The sequence below is a fragment of the Notolepis coatsorum genome (assembly GCF_963971535.1).
Source record: "Notolepis coatsorum genome assembly, chromosome: 14".
NCBI classification, from domain to species: Eukaryota; Metazoa; Chordata; class Actinopteri; order Aulopiformes; family Paralepididae; genus Notolepis; species Notolepis coatsorum.
The window spans coordinates 11,573,116-11,584,876 of record NC_140178.1 but is presented as its reverse complement, the minus strand read 5'-3'; the positions used below and the strand labels follow the sequence as shown (position 1 = coordinate 11,584,876).

The 11,761-nt window shown below is 44.2% G+C and overlaps 1 protein-coding gene across 2 annotated transcripts in view; it reads left to right on the top strand.

The window, feature by feature from the left end:
* LOC311239950 (ubiquitin carboxyl-terminal hydrolase 22) overlaps positions 1 to 7,959 on the top strand; it is a 137,620-nt gene extending 129,661 nt beyond the window's left edge. For both annotated transcript variants that reach the window (XM_084328396.1, XM_084328395.1), the window contains 3 exons: positions 2,352 to 2,414; positions 3,723 to 3,872; positions 6,552 to 7,959. In XM_084328396.1, the coding sequence (XP_084184522.1) occupies positions 2,352 to 2,414; positions 3,723 to 3,872; positions 6,552 to 6,594 (256 nt within the window). In that variant the 3' untranslated portion in view covers positions 6,595 to 7,959. The remainder of the gene's footprint in view (positions 1 to 2,351; positions 2,415 to 3,722; positions 3,873 to 6,551) is intronic.
* Positions 7,960 to 11,761: the final 3,802 nt, after the last annotated feature.

Below are 11,761 nucleotides of genomic sequence, written 5' to 3'. Positions count from 1 at the left end.
GTCACGGCCAATCAGGGCAACCCCGGAAATAGAATCCGTTGCGGAAGCGGTACACGCAGCCCCATCAGCAGCTCAGAATGGAAAAAAGCGCCCCCTATCGTCTATCCCTGAAAACTGCACGTCAGTCGCTTAGACTGACCTGGGATCAGTGATGTGTAGAGGCGGGGCCAGCTGGCTCCCTGAGCTGGCAAGCCGTCTGATGAACATGGAAGTGATCGCGGGACGGGAATCAGCCTGGAATATATATTCACAGTAGCCAATCGATAGTAGACAGTAGTGATCGATTTTTGGAATGGCGATCAGGAATTGGAATGATCTTTTTGGAGAACATCTGATCTGAGGTAAGGAATCTATTTTACCAGTCATGGGATAATCAGAGTTGTATTCTCTGAGATATCAACGTGTCCCCTATGTGTGTGTGTGTGTGTGCGCGATCGCTTTGAGGAAATCAGAATAGATTTTCAGCTTGCGGCCCCAGCGTGCATACGTACACATATACTATCGATAATCTAGCGTTTATTTGAAAACTATTCATAAATAGGCCGAAAAATTACAACGTTTTTGTGTATTCTAGAATATTCCAGTAAACGTCTTTTATCATGGAATCTTTTTATTTTCCTTGAAAACGAGGGCTTTTCAAAATGCTATAAAACGAAAATGAACCGATAAAAAAACAATCCGCTTCGACAATGTTGACTGGAAAACGAGTCATTAATAAGCGACGGGCAGATTAGACACATAATAATTTAAAACATAGATTAGGCGTTATTAACGCTAACATTGAAGTGGATGGTGGGCATTCAAGCACTAAATCGTGCGCCCCCTGCTGGCACTGAAAGTGTTAAGGACCAGCCAGTCACTAGAACGAGTTCCATAGGTTCCAAAATCCCATTCCAATGATGAGGTAGCTTACCAGTAAGGGCCTTATGAATGAACAAATACAAATGAATGAAAACGCCCCCGAGAGATCAGAAACTGCCCCTGAAATCGGGATTATCCATGCAAGAGAAAACGCCCCCGACACCAAGGGGATAGAAAGGGCAGCGTAGGCGCGGTCTGTAGCCGTGGGTTACCGCGTCAGCATACACGCCGAATGTTTGAATGGACCTTTCTCAAAACCCTGCCCTCTTTTCTTGATCCTCCAATCACAGCTGTCGCTTACCTCTGACTTCCTCGTACAAACAAAGTTTGTACGAGGAAGTCCGAGGTTTGTACGAGGAAGTCCGAGGTAAGCGACAGCTGTGATTGGAGGATCAAGAAAAGGGGCAGGGTTTGAGATAGGTCTATTGCCCTCTAAACAACGCGCCCCCGGAGTCTGCCGGGAGAGAGAGTCCTGCTCCGCCCTACGGTATATAACGAGGCCATGCCGTACGGTATATAACGAGGCCACGCCGTATGGTATATAACGAGGCCACGCCGTATGGTATATAACACGGCCATGCCGTACGGTATATAACGCGGCCACGCTGTACGGTATATAACGCGGCCACACTGTACGGTATATAACACAGCCATGCCGTACGGTATATAACGCGGCCACGCTGTACGGTATATAACGCGGCCACACTGTACGGTATATAACACAGCCATGCCGTACGGTATATAACGCGGCCACACTGTACGGTATATAACGCGGCCACGCTGTACGGTATATAACACAGCCACACTGTACGGTATGTAACGCGCCCACGCTGTACGGTATATAACACAGCCATGCCGTACGGTATGTAACAGCCATGCCGTACGGTATGTAACAGCCATGCCGTACGGTATATAACGCGGCCACGCTGTACGGTATATAACACGCCCCCGCCGTGCGCCAACCGCGCTAAGCGCACCCCCGCAGCAGGCTTCCACGGAGCATGTGTGTCGGTGAGGCATGCTGCAGCTCTCGGCCCCACCCCTCTGTCCTGGAGGCATCCATGCAGCTGTGTGTACAGAGAGACGCATCAATGGACCCACACAGGCAGGCAGCCCACTGGGGCTCATAGACGGGACACGTCTGCCACCTAGTGGGAGTTGTCCGCTACAGCAACATGTTTACATGTTGGCTCAGTGAGGTAGAGGGCGGTTGAATCCTGAGGTTCCCCGGTTCGAGTCCCTGCTCCTTGCCAGGCAGCGTGTCGATTCGAAGTGTCCTCGAGCAAAGACACTTAACCCCCCGCCTTGCATCGGTTGCCTCCGTCGTCGGTGTGAGTGAACGGGTCCAATGTGAGGAACGAATTGTAAAGGGCTTTGGATAAACGCTGCTATATATAAATGCACCATTTACCATTTTACATGAGAACTGAACGACCTATAATGGTAGTAATGTTTATGGTCATGATTTTCTTTTTTCATGTCTCCCACAGTAAAGAGAGCAGAATGAATGGGCAGTATCAACAGACGGTAGATGTATTAAACGACGACAATAAGTAAGTAGTACCTGTGCATTGGGTTCACGTTGGAAGACATATCAAAGCTCCGCTTGTCCGAGTCGAACCCCTCGCTCCTTAATTGATTATTATTTTTAATTATTTGTTTTGCCTTTATAATTTTCTCCCATCCCCCCCAATGTAGTCATTATGCCAATTCACTGCCACACTACATAAGGTTGACCCTTTCACTACCACACTACAGAAGGTTAACCCTTTCACTACCACACTACATAAGGTTGACCCTTTCACTACCACACTACAGAAGGTTAACCCCTTCACTACCACACTACAGAAGGTTAACCCTTTCACTACCACACTACAGAAGGTTAACCCTTTCACTACCACACTACAGAAGGTTAACCCTTTCACTACCACACTACAGAAGGTTAACCCTTTCACTACCACACTACAAAAGGTTAACCCTTTCACTACCACACTACAGAAGGTTAACCCTTTCACTACCACACTACATAAGTTTAACCTTTCACTACCACACTACAGAAGGTTAACCCTTTCACTACCACACTACAGAAGGTTAACCCTTTCACTACAACAATACATAAGGTTAACCCGTTCACTACCACACTACAGAAGGTTAACCCTTTCACTACCACACTACAGAAGTTTAACCCTTTCACTACCACACTACAGAAGGTTAACCCTTTCACTACCACACTACATAAGGTTAACCCTTCACTACCACACTACAGAAGGTTAACCCTTTCACTACCACACTACAGAAGGTTAACCCTTTCACTACCACACTACAGAAGTTTAACCTTTCACTACCACACTACAGAAGGTTAACCCTTTCACTACCACACTACAGAAGGTTAACCCTTTCACTACCACACTACAGAAGGTTAACCCTTTCACTGCCACACTACAGAAGGTTAACCCTTTCACTACCACACTACAGAAGGTTAACCCTTTCACTACCACACTACAGAAGGATAACCCTTCACTACCACACTACAGAAGGTTAACCCTTCACTACCACACTACAGAAGGTTAACCCTTCACTACCACACTACAGAAGGTTAACCCTTCCACTACCACACTACAGAATTTTGTGTACGTGTACAGTATATGTATGTGGCCGTACCTCTATAACCAGTGTACTCTGTTGGATGGTTGGTTGGCGCGTGTGTGTGCGTGTGTGTGTGTGTGTGCGTGCGTGTGTGTGTGCTCTATCACTTCTTCAGTCACACAGTTGGATTAATCTGCAGCGCCTATAGAAGCTCTAGTGCCCGTTCCTCCAGCTGCCTCAGGCATTGACCCCCCCTGCGTGTGTTGTGTCGCCAGGTATTCCTTGTTTGCGGTGGTGAACCACCAGGGGACGCTAGAGAGCGGCCACTACACCAGCTTCATCCGCCAGCACAAGGACCAGTGGTTCAAGTGTGACGACGCCATCATCACCAAGGCCAGCATCAAGGACGTGCTGGACAGCGAAGGGTGAGGAGACCGAGAGGCGACAGACGACCCCCCCCCTCCCCTGTCCCCCCGTGACACGATTTACCTGTATCAAGCTCCACCCTCTTTTCTCAACCCTCCAATCCAACCGTCTCTTCCCTCTGGACGAACAAACCAGAGCGAAGGTTTGCGATTGGAGGATCAGGATAAAGAGGGCGGGGTTTGAGAGGGGTCCATTCGGTCCTTGTGGTTTACCCCCACAGTTTCAGTTAGTGAAGAGCGCATACTATTAGAGCCAGAAGAGACTAGAGTGAGTTAGTGAAGAGCACATACTATTAGAGCCAGAAGAGGCTAGAGTGAGTGCTATTTGCTACTATAGTGAGATGAGCTAATGTTGGGTAGTGATGCTCGGTTACCGTTCTTGACTGACTAGCTGGCTTTAGCTGTAACATTTGCAGAACCTGCCCAAATGTATCTAGAAAGCTGTTACCCCTCAACTTCATAAAGTCTCATTTGTTCTTTCTTTATGCATTTTCTTGAACTGAAAGATATTCGTACAACGCTTTAAATCATTCTGTAGAGAATTCCATAGTTTTGACGCCACATACATACATACATGCATACATACATACATACATACATACATACATACATACATACATACATACATACATACATACATACATACACGCATACATACATACATACATACATACATACATACATACATACATACATACATACATACATACATACATACATGCACGCACACACACATACATACATACATACATACATACATACATACACATACATACATACATACATACATGCATGCATGCATACATACATACATGCATACATACATGCATACATACATACATACATACATACATACATACATACATACATACATACATACATACATACATACCGGTACATACATACATACCGGTACATACATACATACCGGTACATACATACATACCGGTACATACATACATACCGGTACATACATACATACATACATACATACATACATACCGGTACATACATACATACCGGTACATACATACATACATACATACATGCATACATGCATACACATACATACATACATGCATACACATACATACATGCATACATACATGCATACATACATACATACATACCGGTACATACATACATACATACATACATACCGGTACATACATACATACCGGTACATACATACATACATACATACATACATACATACATACATACATACATACATACATACATACATACATACATACATGCATACACATACATACATACATACATGCATACACATACATACATGCATACATACATGCATACATGCATACATACATACATACATACATACATACATACATACATACATACATACATACATACATACATACATACATACCGGTACATACATACATACCGGTACATACATACATACATACATACCGGTACATACATACATACATACATACATACCGGTACATACATACATACATACCGGTACATACATACATACATACATACATACATACATACCGGTACATACACACACACACATACATACATACAGACATTAACATTACGTTATCAAACATAGGGACGAAGACTGTAAAAAAAAGTGTCAACAATGTTTTATAATCTTTATGTTAATTTTCATTATAAAAATGTTGTGCCCCCGAAATACAAAAAAAGCCCCTGAAAATTAATTAAGGGGGGCAAAAAAGCCCTTGAATTTTTTTTTCTAACCCTGCCATAAATACATACATACATACATGCATCCACACATACATACACACACATACATACATGCATACATACATACATACACACACATACACACATGCATACATACATACATACATACATACATACATGCATACATACATGCATACATGCATACATGCATACATGCATACATACATGCATCCACACATACATGCATCCACACATACATACACACACATACATGCATACATACATACATACATACATACATGCATACATACACACATACATACATACACACATACATACACACACATACATACATACATACATACATACATACATACATACATACATACATACATACATACATACATACATACATACATACACACATACATACATACATACATACATACATGCATCCACACATACATACATGCATCCACACATACATACACACACATACATACATGCATACATACACACATACATACATACATACATACATACATACATACACACACACATACATACATACATACATACATACATGCATACATACATACATACACATACATACATACATACATACATACATACATACATACATACATACATACACACACGCATACACACATACATACATGCATCCACACATACATACATGCATCCACACATACATACATACATACATACATACATACATACATACATACATACATACATACATACATACACACACGCATACACACATACATACATGCACACATACATACACACATACACACATACATACATGCATACATACATACATGCATACATACATACATACATACATACATACATACATACATACATACATACATACATACCGGTACATACATGCACACATACATGCATACATAAAATGCACCATGTCCCAGGAAGCTGCAGCCTGACGTCACCTCTCTCTTGCAGGTACCTCCTCTTCTACCACAAACAGTTCCTTGAGTACGAGTAGAGCCTTGAGGAGCGCCGCCCGCTCGACCCACGCTCCACGAGACCAGAGAGAGAATCACAAAACACACACATACCTACCTGAGACTCTCTGACCCACCCGTCTGCTCCTCCCGCCTGGGAGGTGGAGGTGTCGAAAAGAAACAAAAAAGAGACTTGTGAAAATCATGCAACCTTTTCGGGGGTAAAAAAAAAAAAGAAAGAAAAAAAAAACAGCACTGAGCTACTTATAGACATCTTTACTTGACAAAACTGAACAGAGGAAGAGGAGGGATGGAGGAAGAGTTCGTCGGTTCCAAGCTTGGCCGGAGGGGAAAGAGAAACCCTCCCCTCCTCCTCTTCATCTTCATCCCCCCCTCCCCCTCACTCTCTCTCCTCCCCTTTCTGCTGCATGGGGTGGAGCCTGAGTGTGACTGACAGTCCTGTGGAACACATCTGGACATTTACTACAGTATTGTATTCACTTCATTTTCTCCCCCGGTGCTGTTTCAACTGACCAAGCATTTATCTAGACGAAGATGACCATGATGATCATGATTATGATGGAGGAAGCACTGTTTTGTTATATGCATATGGAACTGAATGCAAAAAAAAAATAAGGTAAACTAAACAAAATCAAGGTATTATAAACTTTGCAAGAACTTTTTATTTTTTAGGTATGGTTATAATTATCATTTTGTGAATTATGTTCTGAAATACTGTATGAATCTAGTATACATCTATTTTTTGAAGAGAGGCCTGGGAGAGGGAGGCCATCTCCGCCAGGAAGCGCTGCCATGGCAACGAGCTCACGTTCCGCTGTCCTCCTGTTATTATTGTGTTGTTTTTTCAGAGGCAGGAAGATCTATTTTTTTAGCAACTCATTGAACGTCTCTTTGTTTACCGTTTTTTTCGACGTCTGTTTTCGCTCTTCTCTCTCTTTCTTATTTTGCAGTGCAGTTGTCTGTCCCTTGCTGTCCTGGTACTGAACGTTTTGTTTTGTTTTTGGGTGTTTTCTTTCATTCTCGTCCCCCCCAAAAAAGAAAGAAGAAGAAGAAAAAATTACCGGTATAAATAACGACGATTAAATCGGGTCTCTTTTTTTTGTGTTGCTTTTGATGAATAAAAAAACGTGCGTCGAGCCGTAAGGTCGAGACATTCTGAAGGAGGCGCTGGAATCCATTACCCCGGGTCCCATCGCGGTGAGAAGGCCGGAGGGGGCGGTGGGGGGCGGGGGGGTCCGTTTCCTGTCAAACAACCTTTTTAAATGCTCTGTGTGCTCTGAAACACAGCATGTGACGGGGGAGAGCGGGGCTCCCATTAACTCCACCTTGCCCTCCGTGATGCCTGGAGACCCGTGGCTCATCGTCTCTGTCTTAATACTTTCCCCATTGACCATACTGTAGTTGGGGGCGAGAGAGGGGGAGGGAGGGAGGGAGAGAGTGGGGGAGGGAGGTGTTGGAAGAAGGCAAAACAAATTGCACGTACATGGGCACCGAGTGGCCAGCAGCACCGCTCTGAATCCATCAGTGTTACCTTCTCCATGGCAACCGTGAGGCTGAGGGAGAACAGCGTGTCGTCAGCGTAACGTCGGGCTCTGCAGTGAACCCCCCCCCCCCCCAGTGCTCTGTTCAATCAGTATGCTGTCTCTCAAAAAGTCTTGACTTTAGTTAACACACGCACACATGTACACGCCAGGGTGTTGTGGTCTATTTTATGTTTGAATATCACTGATTGTGTATGTATAAAAAAAATAAGAAAAAATAAAAAAAATATATAATACGAAGAAAAAGAAAAAATCTATTCACTCGTGTATAAAATAGAGAGGGGGTCGTTCCTGACCCTGGATCATGAAAGCAATGTCACGTCGATGCCACAACACCCGGTGGACCAGCTGCTCTGTACTTCAGAAAACAACAACTAAAAACATATCTTTTGGACGGAACCTCCTGAGACCCTGAGCCGGAGGGAGATGGTTGGGTTGGAAAAGTAGAGAAGAAAAGAAAAGAAAAAATAAATCGACACACTTGTGGAACGGTCGCACCAAGGCTTTTGATGAGGCTGATACGGCCACGCCCCCTTACCCCCCTCCCCTCCCCTACCCCCCAAGGACATTCAGGGACGCAGCTGAAACGAGAAGGAAGAGGAGAGCTTCATTGTCCGTTTCAGTGATTAAAACTCAGAACAAAACTGGACCGTGCCTCCTGTGTCTTCATTCTCCAGGGAACCTCCTTTCCCGTTTCATTTCCTTTCATTCCAAACCTTTTATTTTAACTCGTGAGACACCGAGGATACCCTCGTTTACAGTGACGACAATCTCACAAAGCAGAGTTTATCAGCAATTTCATACATATAGGCACAATGAATGAAAGTAATAAAAAAAAATCTGCTAAGACGGTTACAAGTCGACACACAGTGGTCGGAAATCATACTTTTAAATGCAGCAAAGGAAGGAAGAACCTTCAGTTTCTGAGTCAGTTGGAGGGCGTTCCAGGGCCCTCATTTATCAATGCTGCGCACGCACAGAAATGTGCGTAAACCTTGCGTACGATCATTTCTAAGCAAAGTGTCGGATTTATCAATGTCAACGTGTGCTTGAGATTGTGTGTATATTTATGCACAGCTCTGACCATGGGTACATGGCACAAAGTGGTAGAATAGGAAAACTGCAACAGACGGAATAAGCTTCCATGCATTAGAGTTTCAACACCCACATGATCTGTATGACTCATTAATTATAGTTAATTGTAAAATAAGAGACATTAATTTAATTGTTGTCAAACTCTATAAATAGCATTTGGAATAGGTCTTTCCGAATGAATGCAGCATGGCTTATCTTGCGTTATCGGAAGACATGTGAAAAGGTGCGCTGCGCGGGGAGCATGTGTTTTCAGAGATACGGCAGATGTATTTGCCGAGAACACATAAGTAGAGTCCGCTACCCGAGACACATTCTCTTTGATCTTTGCCACAATTTGGGAACCAAATTGGAGTGTGAAACAAAGTGCACCAATGCCATCCCTGTGCATATTCAAGTCCTCTCCACCCTGGGATTTCTTGGCAACCGGCACGTTCCCGCGTTAGATTGGAGATGGATCTGGTATTTCCCAACCCCACCATGAGCAGGATTATGCCCGCAGTGTTGGATGCCATCATTTCCCAAACCCCCCCCCAACTACATACATTTTCCATACATTTTCAATTCATCATAACATTTATAACATACAGATATACAGTGTTCGAATTGCAAAAGGAGCAGGATCTCGTGTTGACCGTATATCCACACGGTGGTCATTTTGCTCTCGTGTTACACTCAGGATGGGATTCCTTTCCACCGTGTTCCCACAGCGTGGAAAGGAGTCCCAACCCGAGCGTGACGTGAGAGCAAAATGGCCACCGTGTGGATATGTTCAGTTTACCCAGAAACCTGCACCTCACATTCGGCTGCATCAAGGCTGACTGGTGAGACATCCATGCTAATGCTCATGCGCTGCAGTGGGAGAATGACATTTCACTGGGTCTGTTTTGATAAAAACATGTTTAAATTTGAATATTAACAAATACCATGATGACATTGGACCACGAAAAGCTAATGCTTGAAAAATAATTGGTGAAACCGCCTTTTTAGCTAAAGTGTTTCGGGGGCCCTGGGGGAGAAAGTGTTTTGGGGGCCCTGGGGGAGAAAGTGTTTCGGGGGCCCTGGGGGAGAAAGTGTTTCGGGGGCCCTGGGGGAGAAAGTGTTTCGGGAGCCCTGGGGGAGAAAGCGTTTCGGGGGCCCTGGGGGAGAAAGTGTTTCGGGGGCCCTGGGGGAGAAAGTGTTTCGGGGGCCCTGGGGGAGAAAGTGTTTCGGGGGCCCTGGGGGAGAAAGTGTTTCGGGGGCCCTGGGGGAGAGAGCGTTTCGGGGGCCCTTGGGGAGAAAGAGTTTCGGGGGCCCCACACTGACAGACATTCTCGCTGAGGAGCTTCCCGGGGCGACAGTGGCTCAGGAGGTAGAGCGGTCGTCTGGTAGTCGGAAGGTTCCAGGTTCGATTCCCACTCCTTCCGGGCAGCGTGTGTATACAGGTCCTTGAGCAAGACACTGAACCCCTAATTTGCTCCCAATGGTTGTCACCTTGCATGGTTGCCTCTGCCGTTGTTGTGAGTGAACGGGTGAAATGTGATGCCACAGATTACTTGTAAAAATAATCTGATTACTGATTACTCCTTTAAAAAGTAATCTAGTTACTTTACCGATTACTTGATAAGTAACTAGGTTACGAAGTGTCGTCCCCCCTGCTGCTTCCACAACATAAGAATGACAACAGTTTTTTCTCTCTCTCTACCAAATCCATTCTGAGACAACGGACTCCGCAAGTCGCGCGTAACATTAATCTCTCTCTCGCTCTCTCAAGTAGCCAAATTACACAATAACACAAACTGGATAGTTGATTTAACTTCATGCTGAAGCCATTCTAAAATCAGCTATAAACTTAAACATGTGTGTGTGGCTGTGTGCGTGCGCAAGCGCACGTCCCATCTCCGGTCTAGCTGACTGTACCCCTGGCTCTTTTATCATCAGCATTGAGATAGTAACTAAATAGTAACGCACAGCCACTTGGAAAAGTAACTGTAATCAGATTACTGGCTTCAGTGGCTTGTAAAAAGTAAGTAAATTAGATGACTATTTACTGAAATAGTTACTTAGTAACTAGTTACTGGCATCACTGGTTGCCTCCACCGTTGGTGTGTGAGTGAATGTGAGGAACAAATTGTAAAGCGCTTTCGGTAAAAGAGAACTATAAAGGCACCATTTACCATTCCCAGTACAAACCACAGTGTAACAGTGTTGAATGAATTTCACTGAGCAGCTGGTAACTAACCTGTGTGTGACGGTGGCGCCACCCTGTGGCTTCAATTGGAAGGGCAGAAAGCAAACTGCTACAACCCTCGTTCATTCTGTATGAAGTGTTCTGTCACCCAACTGTGTACCAGGTGGGAACACACGCTAGGTCTACTAGATCAGTGGTTCCCAAAGTCGGGGTCGCGACCCAAAGGTGGGCCGCGAGCAGCCACGGGTGGGCCGCGAGATGATTTAAAAAAAAAATAAAAAAAATAAAAAAAAAATATTTTTTTTAATTTTAATTTTTAATTTTAAATTTTTTTATAATTTTTTTTTTGTCAGGCCACTGAACTTAGAAGCAGGCCAGGACAGT